This window comes from Geotrypetes seraphini, chromosome 12 (assembly GCF_902459505.1).
Source record: "Geotrypetes seraphini chromosome 12, aGeoSer1.1, whole genome shotgun sequence".
Taxonomy (NCBI): domain Eukaryota; kingdom Metazoa; phylum Chordata; class Amphibia; order Gymnophiona; family Dermophiidae; genus Geotrypetes; species Geotrypetes seraphini.
The window spans coordinates 107,958,624-107,973,517 of NC_047095.1; the positions used below are offsets into that span (position 1 = coordinate 107,958,624).

Consider the following 14,894-nt stretch of genomic DNA (forward strand, 5'->3'; position numbering starts at 1 on the left):
ATTAATCCCCAAATGCATTACTCTGTATTTCTTTTTTTTTTTTTTTTTAAGTTAAATTAATTTTTATTGAGTATTTTGAAAAATACATAAGAATAAGATAACGTTTTGTATATATATATGATCTATAAATATAAAATTAATTATAAAGGACCATAGTATTAAGAAAAGCTCAGAGTAATGGAGTTGTTTGTGAAGACTGTATGAGAAAAAGATGAAAGAAGACAGAGTAAAAATAAAAAGAGAAAGGAAAGAAAGAGAAAAGGTGGAGAAAAGGAAGGGAAGACAGGAGTGTCTACAAAGCAGAGCGTACATATGAATTTAAAAATGACCAGGGTGATTTCTTGCTTTTTAAATTCATGGAGATTCGGAGTATGATTTTACTCTCATATGCATATGATTCAAGTCTATGATACATACATAGTGAGTTCCACCAAACGTATAATCTAATAACGAAAATGATTTCCAATTTTTCAGAATGTGCATGAGAGCAGTCACAATCATGGTATCAATGAGTTTAGGAGGACATTTTGATTGCGCGAAGCAGGGATGTTGAGATCGAAGGATTATAATGTCCATAGAAATTTCTTCTGAGCAGTTACTGATAGATTGTATGGTATTCCAAATTTGGGTCCAAAAAGAGCGGACTAAAGTACAATGAAAAAACATATGATCAAGAGTTCCCTCCTCTTTCAAGCAGTTCCAGCAAATAGAGTCAAGTTTTAAGTTGGCTTTCCACATGCGAAATGGGGGTCCATATTGCATTCCACATAATAAAGAACATTGATTGTGAAACTAGAAGATAGAAGTGGGTGGTTTGTTGAAGACCAAAAGAGTTCCCAATCAATGTCAGATAGCGGAATGGTGAGTATATTATCCCAGTGTTTCATAGATTGATATGAAAAAGTGAATAAATGATCTCTCAGAATATTATAGAAAAAAGATATAGCTTTTCCTTTTGATAGAGACCATAAAGACCAATGGTAGATAGTGTTTTTGGAAGACATGAAGTCATACCGTATATGCACAGAAGACAGCACTTCAATAAGTGAGATCCACTGTGAATAGGCAGAGGAAGGCAACAGGTATTTGGAGCAGAGTATATCAAAAGGAATTGACGTAGTGAGAGTAGACAATTGATGAGCAAACCATATACCTGCTCGCTGCCACCGTTTCCATGAAAGGGATTTGCCATGGTTTTGGATTTTGGGATTATTCCAAAGAGACATGAGTGGGCTTACACTAATTGAGATCTCAGCTATATTATCTAAATGATGGAGAGCATGCTGCGTTGAATTCAACAGAGAATACTTTCTCAAATGTCTAGGTATTGATATCGTTAGTAAGCAGGAGATGTGTAGAGGTTTGCATAGAAAACACTCCATTTCAAACCAAGTAGGAGGGTCTTGAGAAAAGGAGTCATTAACCCAGTAGGCTCCATATTTAGCTAATGAAGCAATATAATAATGATAGAAATACTCTGTATTTCTTTGCATTGAATTTTAGTTGCCATTCCTCTAACTTCTGCAGATCCTTTTTCATATTTTCCACTCCCTGTTCAGTGTCTACTCTGTTACAAATCTTGGTATCAACTGCAAAAAGGCACACTTTTCCTTCTAACCCTTCAGCAATGTCACTCACAAACATATTGAACAGGATTGGCCCCAGCACCGAACCCTGAGGGACTCAACTACTCACCATTCCTTCCTCCGAGTGACTTCCAATAACCACCACCCTCTAGCGTCTTTCCGACAACCAGTTTCTAACCCAGTTCACCACTTTGGGTCCTAACTTCAGCCCTTCAAGTTTGTTCAACAGCCTCCTATGAGGAACCGTATCAAAGGCTTTGCTGAATCTAAGTAAATTACATCTAGCATATGTCCTTGATCCAGCTCTTCGGTCACCTAATCAAAAAATTCAATCGGGTTCGTTTGGCATGGTTTACCTTTTGTAAAGAACAATCTCAACTCAATGTACGTTGTAAATAGTTAAAGCAGGGGTTCATTCACTCAAAACATCACAAAAACCTTTTGTACCTTTTGTAAAGCCATATTGCCTCGGATCTTGTAACCCATTAGATTCAAGGAAGTATACTATCCTTTCTTTCAGCAACACTTACATTATTTTTCCAACAACCGAAGTGAGGCTCCTTTTACTCAGGTGTGCTATGCTTTTTTTGCATGCACTAAATATCGTACGCTAATGCGTGCATGTTAGTCTATTGACACATTAGCAATTGGTGCATACATAGATTTAGCATGTGCTAAATGCGTTCTAAAATGCTTAGCGTACCTTAGTAAAACATGGGGTTAGTTTTCGACCTCGCAGAGATGAATACTGACACTCCCAATGCTGTTTAAGTCCAAGTTCAGCCCCATAGACAGGGCCAGTCTTGCTGATAAAAATGAAGAAGTCCACAAAATAAACAATCAAATACTTCCCGTTTTAGCAGGCGTAATCACTGAATAGAAGTCTATCTATACCGGAAGATTGGGATAAATAAATATCCGGGCAACGCCATGTAATCAGTTAGTTCATTATGTTGGTTTCTTGTATTCCAGTGAATTGAACTTAAAATTCACTATTATATTTTCTGTTATAATACTAAAAAATAGCAATTGCCTGCCAGTGAACACTATTGATTATTTGAATCATATAAAACATTATTTACTTTATGTTGGCCTTTGGAATGGAATGCTCTGTCACTTGATGCATGACCGGTTTTTTGTGTATATAGAACATGCTTGGAGTACAACTGTGCATTATTTAATTGGCAAAGTCAGTGTTATATCAGTTTAAGCTTTGATGAAATATATGTTTTTTAAATTGATTTTATTTATTTTTATTAATTATAATATATGTTTGTATTGTACCATTTTTTACTGTAACTATTATGCATATCTTGAGTTGTGATAAACAAATGGTACAGATGGGAATATTAAATAGGCCATATGATCTCATCTGCTGTCAATTTCTCTCTTTCTGTTTTCTGTGTCACTGTCCCTTGTTGGAATATTCAAATACTTATATTTCAAATTATTATAAATGAATTCCAACATTTTATAGGGGTTCCAGGTTCAAGAAAGACCATCCAAGTTGAAATATTCATACTCCCCCTCTTTTACAAATGCATAGCATGACTTTTTTACTTTTTCACAGAGAGGAAATGTACAAATTAGTTCAGAGAGACAGCTTAGAACCACAGCAGAGAAGAAAAAGGTTTCACAAGATACCTCTTTTTTTCACAGGGGAGAAGCCACTTAGTTTGCAATAAAGAAGCCCGGATCCATGCTTGCCTCTCCCCTAGGTTTTTAAATTTTTCTTTTTCCTGTCTTTTCTTGTCACATGTACATGCCTTTTTTTCTATAATTATCTCACTAACCTCACTGTACATATTTACAATCTAATCACATATTTACAGTTTATTACATGTTACTTTTTTCTTGTTTCTGTTTTTCCCTTTTCTTTTTCTATCATTGCCTCTAACATTTCGCTATTATCTTACAATTATGTATGGTTTCACAACTTTCTATACAGTCTTCTATAGGATTCACAAAATCTGTTATTCTGTGAACATATCACCTTTTGTTCCACACAAAGTAAATTTACAAATATGAAACACACCTAGAGCGTGGCGTGCTAGGTGTCTCACGGTCCTGCCGCGGTTGACACAAGTGCACTCTAAAGCAGCAGTTCCATCTGGGGTGCCATTTGAGCAGCCAGGTTTGCTTAAATGGCAGGTAAAAAGGTATATGAAAAATGACACATGACGCAAATTTTATTACAATAGTTATTACGTCTATTAATTGCCATATTGAATTATCAAAAGATTAGTTGTGTCATCTTTCCAGCTTTCAAAATGCTGGACTTTCTGACAAAGATCTCAACCCCTTAATTTGTTGCTCCCCAGTATGTACCTTTTGTCTTGCATAACATCATTACTTGTCAGCCAATCCACTAACAGAGGCTGTCTTTAGCTTTGGACAAGTTTTTCAAATTCAAAGACACAGTTTTTAAAGTCATATTTTTGTTTACCTTAATTTCTGAATATGCATAAACATATTATAACATAACCAATACTCTTTTTGTCATTCTCAAAAAGGTGAAATCAAACAGCTTGTTTGTGTCAGACGCAAAACTTGCTTTGGAAAACTGACAGTTTCAAGTTTCACTGACACATACACAGAAGATCCAGATCCCTTCCTCTACTGGAGGCTGGTAGAGTGTCTCTGATTCTAACTTAACCATTTCCAGATGTTGCCTCAGGATTTCTCCTTAAAGTTTCTTGCATCTTATATATATATCTATATAAAACCTTTAAATATAAGTACAAATCATTTTATCACATCATTCATAGCATCCATCATTCATTTGGGGCCCCATTCAAACATCCAACACGGTATATTGCATTCATACTTAATGCAAGAAGGCTTTCTCTATTATACCCTATTTTGGGATGTGAAATCAAGCTACCCAGCTCAAGCACATCTGTTGTCAATTAGACCATGAAGGAAACTGAACAAAGACACAGAAGGGACAAAGAAAAGCAGAGAACCAAAATGGAGTTCTTAATATCTCCATGTATTATGTATATTCTGATTTCCTCTATGGTCTGGCTTAATAGCAAAGTACATAAAGAGAATAGTATTATGCTTTTCCTTAATATTAACCTCTAGTGTGTTTTTCTGGCCTTGGCTACATCCATATTCAGATTTTTATTCACCAAACTTTTTGTACGCTTCTATTGGGCATGGCCTTAACTAACATATATGCTTGTATCTAACTAGAGTTACCCAGAACCATGCGAAAATCAGGCGTTTTTGTAGAAAAACTCCACAAAATACTCCACATACACATCTTATTCATTATCCATTCCATTAACATACCATAGCTCCCCCTAGAGTGCCACCTCAATCCCTTTTGAATATTACGTAAGTTTACGCACGTGATATTCACACGTGGGGCGCTTGTGGTCTTACCTCTGACTCTGAGGGGGTTTGTTTGGGTACTGCCCTTCTTATGGATCAGTGTGTGTCTATGCAAGTATATTCTTTTAATGCCAATTAAACTGGACTGATTGCTCAAAAGCCAGAAAAATATACTACCTAGGCCTTTAAAGGAAGGTGCCTAGAAGATCTTACCCAAAGCATACTTGAATTTTCAAGTGAGAATGCAAGCAAATTTCATCCACTGTCCTAGATAAAACCCATCTTCAAGAAATTTATGTAAGTTGCTGGCTAAGCTAAACCATACAGGAAACTAACCATTCAAGTGGCAGGTACATAGGTAGTATCTGTTCTAGTCTAGGTGCAATGGCCCTAGAGCATAGCAGAACAGGGACTAAACTTGAGTCTGTTCTTTTATTCATAGAGGTATCAATGAAACTCTATTACTTTTGAGGTATAAAGGTAAAAAAATGTAAAGAAAGTATAACTATGAGAAAGATAGAACCTTAGATATATATTAAATATATCTAAATCCCTCGATTTTCACAAAATAGGAGAATCCCCATATTCCCTAGCTTAGAATTTGTCCCCATACCCAGAAGTGTCTGACATAGTAACCTAGAATTAAATCAATAAGGTGTAAAATAATGCAGTGAAAACCCTTTGAAACCCAAAGATGTGCCTCTCTCTGGTTACTCTGTCCTAAATTTTCTCTTCATTTTGTCTTTTCCCTTCACTGGAGTTCCTTTCTACCCTAACCCTTGTTAAAGCGTGTTGAGCTTTGCGAATGTAGAGATGATGCGGTATACAAACCTAAGGTTTAGTTTAGTTTAGTTTTGTTTAATACGTAAATTTAACCCATGTGTAGATAATGCACTCAGTGCATGTTATCCTATGGATGTGTTAGCATTTAGCATATGTGTTGATTTAGAGTACGTTAATCATGTCAGTCTATGGATGCGTTAGCATTTAGTGTGCGTTAATTCAATTAGGGTGCACTAATCGGCTAGCGCACATTAGTAAAACAAGGGTTAAGCACACTTTTGTAAAAGAGGGCCTAAGGTGTGCTAAAAGATTAATGCATGCTAATCGAATTAGCGCACGCTAAATGCTAACGCGTCCATAGACTAACATGCACACGTTAGCATTAAGCACGCGCTAATCGGTTAGTGCACCTTAGTAAAAGAGGGCCTGAATATACCCATAAATATTACATCTTTTCAAAATTTGCTACATATATGTATATGCTACATTTCATATTGAAAGTATATATTATATACATGTAAATCTTTTGGGTTGGCCTCTTCTAGTTATTTTATTCAGTTTCTTTTTCTCTTTTTCTCACACTATCCCCCTCTTTTACTAAGGCCCTCTTTTACAAAGGTGCGCTAAGCATTTTAGCATGCGCTAAATCAATGCGTGGGCTAACTGCTAATGAGTCCATAGGATAACATACACGCAAGTGCTAATATTTACCATGTGCTAAAAGCATAGCGCACCTTAGTAAAAGAGGGGGTAAGGTGTGCTAACCGATTAGCATGCGCTAAATGCTTACGCGTCCATAGACTAACTTGCACACATTAGCATTTAGCATACGCTAATCGGTTAGCGCACCTTAGTAAAAGTGGGCCTATGTAATCTATGCATTTAGGCCAGCATGGTAACTACACCAAAGCCCTTTAAATCTATATGTGCTTTGGTATGTTTGCCACTTCAGTGCTAACACTGCTTAGTAAAAAAGGACCATAGTCCTTTGTACATATTTTATAACAAAAAAAAGAAAGAAAAATTAGGTTTATTTTGTATGAGCTACTGAAAATCTATCCCTCATTCTTTAGCTTCATCATCATTTGAAGAGTGTCCACTTCAAGAACATTTTGGGTGAAGAAATCTTTTTTGATGAGAATGGTGATTCCTCCATTGGTTATGAAATTATAAATATGGTCTATCTACCTAATTATACACAAAGGAATGAAATTGTTGGAAGTTATAACCCATATGTTCTCTCAGGGCAGGATTTCATCATCAATGAGAAGGCAATCGTGTGGGAGAGTGCATTTACCCAGGTCAGAGATAAGTAATATGTAATGTAATGTAATTTATTTCTTATATACCGCTACATCCGTTAGGTTCTAAGCGGTTTACAGAAAATATACATTAAGATTAGAAATAAGAAAGGTACTTGAAAAATTCCCTTACTGTCCCGAAGGCTCACAATCTAACTAAAGTACCTGGAGGGTAATAGAGAAGTGAAAAGTAGAGTTAGAGGAAAAATAAAAATAAAATAAACATTTTAACAAGACAGCATTGATCTAAATATTTTGGAAGGTAGAAGAGAGGAGAGAAAGGAATAGAAGCATGATGAAGTGATGAAGTGGAGCAAGTAAGTGTAGGAGGAGCGATTGATGTTTCCAGAAAGGGCTTCTTCAGGGAAGTGACTTGGCCGACAGTCCCAGGATGCCTATGTCTCCTCCCCTGAGATGTTCTCCCATCCATGCATTCCCTCCCAGACACACTGCCCGTGCCCCAGCCGCTCCAAGGAGGCTGCCCCAGATGAGGCCCACGGTGAATGCAGGATTCTCTCCTCTGCGGGAAAGCCGCCCGGAGCCGACAGTCGATCTTCTTAGCGGATTGCAGGGGGGGAAGAGTTCACACTCTTGGTAGTATCGGGTCTGTGTGCTCTCGGTGGTTGTGGTTGGTCTCGTTGCTGCTTAGGTGTAAAAGCAGTTGATCTCCACTGCTGCTGATATTTAAAAGCAGGCAGATTGATCTCTCCAATGGACTGCAGGGGGAGGAGTTAATACTCCTGGCAGGATCGGGTCTGTGGGCTCTTGGTGGTTGCGGTAGGTTTCGCTGTTGCTTGTATGTAAAAGCAGATTGATCTATCCAATGGAATGCTGGGGGAAGATCTTATATGTCTGGCTGGATCGTGGCAAAGGGTTCCCGGTAGTGGCGGCTGGTCCTATTGCTGCTTAGGTGTAAAAAAGTTGATCTTCTTATCGGATTGTAGGGGGGGCGGATCTCACATTCCTGGCAGGTTCGGGTCTGTGGGTTCTTGGTGGTTGCGGATGGACTCGCTGCTGCTTAGGTGTAAAAGCAGTTGTTTTCCCAATGCTGCTGATATTTAAAAGCAGGCAGATTGATCTCTCCAACAAATTGTATGGTGAAGAGCATACACGTCTGGCTGGATTGGGACAAAAGCTCTCGATAGTGGCGGCTGGTCTTGGTGCTGCTTAGGTGTAAAAGCAGTTGATCTCCTACTTCTGATGATATTTAAAAGCAAGTATATTGATTTTTCCAACGGAATGCTGGGGGAAGAGCTTACTTGTCTGGCTGGATCAGGGCAAAGGGCTCTTGGTAGTGGTGGCTGGTCCTGTTGCTGCTTAGGTGTAAAAAACAGTTGATCTTCCTAGTGGACTGCAGGAGGAGGTGGAGCTCACACTTTTGGCTGGATCGGGTCTGTGGGCTCTTGGTAGTTGCGGATAGTTCCGCTGCTGCTGAGGTGTAAAAGCAGTTGATTTCCCACTGTTGCTGATATTTAAAAGCAGGTAGATTGATCTCTCCAATGGACTGCAGAGGGAGGAGCTCACATGCCTGGCTGGATCGGGGCAAAGGGCTCTTGGTAGTGGTGGCTGGTCCTGCTGCTGCTTAGGTGTAAAAGCAGTTGATTTTCCTAGCGGACTGCAGGGAGGGTGGAGATCACATTTTTGCAGGATCGGGACTGTGGGTTTTTGGTGGGTTGGTCCCGTTGCTGCTTAGGTGTAAAAGCAATTGATCTCCCACTGCTGCTGATATTTAAAAGCAGGCATATTGTCCAGGGAGAGGAGCTCTGCACTCCAACTGCCATCCTCCTCGCCTCCAAGTTCCGGAATATGAGATCATAATGGAAGAAATATACCATATCATCTATGCTGTGATTTACTGCTACAAATTCTACCTTATACCAATACAACAGAGCAGTAAAGCTTGCAAATTATAGTTAAATTCAACAACTCCTCATTTCTATAGCAATGATACAGCCAGATCCAAACCCCTCAATCTTGAAGGAAAGTAGCTCCAACTATCCCTCCCAGAAGTGCAGAAGGTTTGTGCTTCTTTTCTAATGGAAGCAAGGCATATCAATGGGATATAGTTAGCTGCCCTCCATTCCATGTTCCTCTTTTTTAGTGAAGGCAGTACAAAGCACAGAAGCTCCAGTGGTGGAAATGCTGAACCACAAGAAACTCCTACTCTAAACCATCCCCAGGAAGCAAACAATAGTTACTGTTGATGGTCAATGAGCTAGATAATGGTGGATAGAGGGATAGGTCAGTGGCTGGACTCCAGAGGTTGGTGGGAGATGGAGACAATGAGAAAATTTGGCACAGAGTTACTTAATACAACAAAAAGAGAATACAAGTGAGCTACCAGTCACTTACCGCTTCTTCTTACCAAGACTTCAGTGGAGCACAGCTTCCTACTGTATGCAGAAAGGGGGAAACACACATATGGGTGATGGATTAACAAGCCATTCTCCAGTAGCTATACAGTATAGCTTAAATAAGAGAAACACAGAAAGCGCATTAAAATGATTTAGTGGATGTGAATATAAACATGTATCAATGTAGGAAGAGCACCTGTTTAGGAAGATCTATCCAGCTGTTTATCCATGCATGTTAGAGTATAAGAAAAAGAAGCAGCGGTCAACATCTGCTTAACCAACACTAGATTTTCATTCTGTGAATTTTGCAATAAGGCCCAAGTTCTCTAAATAGTTCTGTTCTTTAGGCACAAGTAAGAACCCACACTCAGTAAAAAAAAAAAAAAATGTCATTGAAACAAGTTTAAGCGTCATGGTGCCTACCAGCACCTAAAAATATTGGTACCGGAATCATGCTTCCATAGGTACTTTATGCTTCCTAATGCTACCATGGGTGTGGGTAACACCAGAAGTGGCATTAGGAGGCATAAAGTGCCTAGGCACTGGAAATGTAGGCCAGGAAAACCCTGACCTACATTTCTGGTATCTGCTTTTGCTGGAGGTGCAATGCTGTACCAGGCACCATCACTTGATTAACATGCGATCGATGGCCACATTTAAGACAGTCACCGACAATGATGCTAGTTACAGAATCTGGGTCTAAGGCCCTCTTTTACTAAGGCATGCTAAGCATTTTAGCGTATGTTTAGCACGTGCTAAATCAACATGCCCACTAAACACTAATGCATCCATAGGATAACATGCACGTGTTACCATTTAACACGTATTTAGCATGCGCTAATATTTATTGTGTCATAAAAAGCATAGTGCACCTTAGTAAAATAGGTGGAAGAACCATCAGTAATCTGAGATATGCAGATGATACTACCCTACTGGCAGAGTGAGAAAGACCTCAAGAAGTTGATCTTGAAGCTGAAAGAAGAAAGCAGGAAGATGGGCCTTTATCTGAAAATCAAGAAGACTAAAATCATGACTACCACCAACAGGAAAGTCCACATAAAGATCAACAGTGTTCCATACAGACATCTAATAAATAAACTGAGTGCCCTCAGGATGGGTTCCAAAGTGATGGGCTGGGTCAAGAACTGGTTGAGTGGAAGGCGACAGAGGGTAGTGATCAATGGAGATCACTCTGAGGAAAGGGATGTTACCAGTGTTGTGCTTCAAGGTTCTGTTCTTGGGCCTGTTCTTTTAAACATTTTTATAACCAATATTGCTAAAGGGTTATCGGGTAAGATTTACCTTTTTCTGGAAGATATAAAATTCTGCAATAGAGTAGACATGCCGGATGGCATGAATAACATGAGGAAAGACCTGGTGAAGCTTCAAGAATGGTCTGAAATTTGGCAGCTACAATATAATGCTAAGAAATGCAAGGTCATGCATTTGGGCTGACCAGAGGGAACAGTACAGTTTAGGGGCAGAACTTATGTGCATGCCACAAGAGTGGGATTTGGGTGTGGATTTATGTGATGATCTTAAGGTGGTCAAACAGGTTGAAAAGGTAATGGCAAAAGTTAGAAGGATGCTATGTTGCATAGGGAGAAGCATGGCCAGTAGGAAAAAGGTGGTACTGATGCCCCTGTATAAGACTTTGGTGAGACCTCATTTAGAATATTGTGTACAATTCTGGAATGCACACCTTCAAAAATATATAAATAGGATGGAGTTAGTCCAAAGGAAGGCTACTAATATGGTATGTGATCTTCATCATAAGGCATATGGGGACAGACTTAAATATCTCAATCTGTATACTTTGGAGGAAAGGCGTGAGAGGGGAGATATGATAAAGATGTTTAAATACCTACATAATATAACTGTGCATGAGTCGAGTCTCTTTCATTTGAAAGAAAACTCTGGAAAGAGAAGGCATAAGATTAAATTAAGAGGTGATAGGTGCTGGAGTAATCTAATGAAATATTTTTTTACAGAAAGGGTGGTAGACGCATGGAAGAGTATCCAAGAAGAGGTGGTAGAGACAGAGACTATGTCTGAATGCAAAAGGTCCTGGGATAGGCATGTGGGATCTCTGGGAGAGAGATGGAGATAATGGTTACTGCGGATGGGTAGACTAGATGGGCCAATTGGCCTTTATCTGCCATCAATACCATATATATATATATATATATACATATACAAATACCATAAATAGATTGTAACCTACCCTCTCTAACTGCATTCCATATGTATTTTTCATACGGTTCTTCACTGTCAGTTTAATTTCCATCCTATAAATTCACATAGAATTTTCTTTTTTCAACCATCTTTATTTTCTCTTCTTTATTAATTTCCAGGTACTTTAGTTAGATTGTGAGCCTTCGGGACAGTAAGGGAATTTTTTAAGTACCTTCTTACTTCTCATTTATAATCTTAATGTATATTTTCTTCAAACCGCTTAGAACCTAAAGGATATAGCGGTATATAAGAAATAAATTACATTACATTACATTACATCATGTTTCCATGTTTCTAACAAGGAAGAAATAGAAGTGGTTGACAGCTTCACTTTTCTTGGGTCCCTCAATGATCACATTGGCAGTTCAACAAAAGAAATAAAGGGTTGAATAACATTGGGGCAGATGACCATGGACCAAATATGGAAGTGCAAGGACATCTACGTCACCATCAAACAAAGACTGATCATGGCCATAGTGTTTTCAATCACAACACATGGCTGTGAGACATGGACACTCACAAAAGCAGATAGAAGACAATGTATGCCTTCAAGTTGTGGTACTGGAGAAGATTTCCACAAATCCGATGGACAGCTAGGATCACTAAGAAAGATATTCTTGATCATATAAACCCATAGTTGTCTCTGGAAGTCAAGATTACAATGCATAAACTGACCTATTTTGGACATATGATGAAGGCAAATTCACTAGAAAAGGAGACACTACTTGGAATGGTCAGTGGTAACAGGAAGCAGGGGAGAGCAAAGGCCCATTGGCTGGATACCATCAAGAATGACAGGAGAATGAACATCAAGCAATTGAACGAACTAATGGAAAACAGGGAAGCATGGTGATGACTGGCCTACAGAGTATCCAAGGATCAGACAAAACTGAATGGATAGTAGTAGTAGTAGTAGTAGTATTAATTAAAATTTGTATAATTTAAGTTCTAATAAAAATGGTGCACCTTAAATACAACAGTTAAATATATGAAATACTCATCTAAAACTCTTTGCAATAATAAATCCCAGTCACACATAATATGGGGACTCTTGAACCCTTTGTAGTCAATGCAGAGCAGGTAGAGGAGATCATACTGCTGTGTAACATAGTAACATGGTAATACAGTAAATGACCATCAAGAAAAAACAGGGGGTTATAACGGATAATTTATACAACATCTAATTTAGTAGAGTCATTTACTACACATCAATGTCTGACTACTTTTTGTGAATACTTAATTATCACTAAGACCATTTTTTTGCATATACAAACCAACCATACTATCAATGTACTGACCTGCTGTATAAATTGTTATTTCAAGTCTTCATCCTGAATGTATGTAATGTAATATAATCATTTACTTCAAACCTCCTTCCTACCTTGAAAAATTTTTATTCAATAATATTTAGTTAGAGTAAAAAAAACTAATAAACTAAGGGTACATAAACCTATCCCTATCTTTTATTTAAATCACTTAATAAATATATGTTGTTAATTTAATTTGCTTTCTGATGTTCTATCATTCACTCCATCAAATGTATTTTTATCTATTTTTTTATTAAAAAAGAAGAACAGCAACACTTATCTTAGTGGCTTCCTAGCCAAGACCAACGTTGGTGGGTTAATGAGCTACCCGATGCTCAAACTGTCTTAGAGCGTTTCAGCTATTAGCTAGCCTTCATTGGGGGACAATATTGCTGCTGTACCACTACTTGATTATTCGGTCTCGTGGAATATAGTAAATGACGGCAGATAAAGACCTGAGTGGTCCATCCAGTCTACCTAACCATACATGCTCCATAAATTAATTATTTATTTTAAATGGTCCTTTTTCTTAGATATTTCTAGGCCAGAAACCCAGAGCCCTGCCCAGTGGTGGACTTAAGTTCCATCTAGTGGAGTCTCCATTAAAGCTCAATCCAGCCCATCTTGACCATCCCAGCCATCAAAATCCTCCCAAACCCATCCTCAACTGAATATTCATATACGAGATAAAGGTCGTACAAGCCTGCCCATACTGGCCTTAGTTCCTTCAATGTATACCCATTTTTTAATGATTAGAGATCCTCTGTGTTCATCCCATACTTGTTTGAACTCCGTCACTGTTTTCTTCACCACCTCCCTCAGGAGTGCATTCCACGCATCAACCACCCTCTGCTTAAAGAAGAATTTCTTAACATTACTCTTGAATCTACCACCCCTCAGCATCAAATTATGCCCTCTGGTTCTACCATTTTCCTTTCTCTGGAATAGAGTTAGTTCTACATCACTTCAGTTATTGGAAAAATAATGGAAGATTTGCTGAAAGAAAGGATAGTGTACTTCCTTGAATCTAATGGGTTACAGGATCCGAGGCAACATGGCTTTACAAAAGGTAAATCGTGCCAAATGAACCTGATTGAATTTTTTGATTGGGTGACCAGACATCTGGATCAAGGACATATGCTAGATGTAATTTACTTGGATTTCAGCAAAGCCTTTGATACAGTTCCTCATAGGAGGCTGTTGAACAAACTTGAAGGGCTGAAGTTAGGACCCAAAGTGGTGAACTTGGTCAGAAACTAGCTGTCGGACAGATGCCAGAGGGTGGTGGTTAATGGAAGTCGCTCAAAGGAAGGAAAGGTGAGTAGTGGAGTCCCTCAGGGATCAGTGCTGGGGCCAATCCTGTTCAATATGTTTTTTGAGTGACATTGCTGAAGGGATAGAAGGAAAAGCGTGCCTTTTTGCAGATGATACCAAGATTTCTAACAGAGTAGACACCGAAGAGGGAGTGGAAAAGATGAAAAATGATCTGCAAAAGTTAGAGGAATGGCCTAATGCCTGGCAACTAAAATTCAATGCAAAGAAATACAGAGTAATGCATTTGGGAATTAATAATAGGAAGGAACTGTATATGCTGGGAGGAGAGAAGCTGATATGCACGGACGGGGAGAGGGACCTTGGGGTGATAGTGTCCGAAGATCTAAAGGTGAAAAAACAGTGTGACAAGGCAGTGGCTGCTGCCAGAAGGATGCTGGGCTGTATAAAGAGAGGCATAGTCAGTAGAAGGAAGAAGGTGTTGATGCCCCTGTACAGGTCATTGGTAAGGCCCCACTTGGAGTATTGTGTTCAATTTTGGAGACCGTATCTGGCGAAGGACATAAGAAGACTTGAAGCGGTCCAGAGGAGGGCGACAAAAATGATAGGAGGCTTGCGCCAGAAGACGTATGAGGAGAGACTGGAAGCCCTGAATATGTATACCCTAGAGGAAAGGAGAGACAGGGGAGATATGATTCAGACGTTCCCAAATACTTG

At 38.8% G+C, this 14,894-nt stretch overlaps 1 protein-coding gene across 1 annotated transcript in view; it reads left to right on the top strand.

The window, feature by feature from the left end:
* LOC117346269 (vomeronasal type-2 receptor 116-like) overlaps positions 1-14,894 on the top strand; it is a 63,538-nt gene that overhangs the window by 13,158 nt on the left and 35,486 nt on the right. Inside the window, exon 4 of the mRNA XM_033915669.1 lies at positions 6,782-7,009. Within this exon, the coding sequence (XP_033771560.1) occupies positions 6,782-7,009 (228 nt within the window). The remainder of the gene's footprint in view (positions 1-6,781; positions 7,010-14,894) is intronic.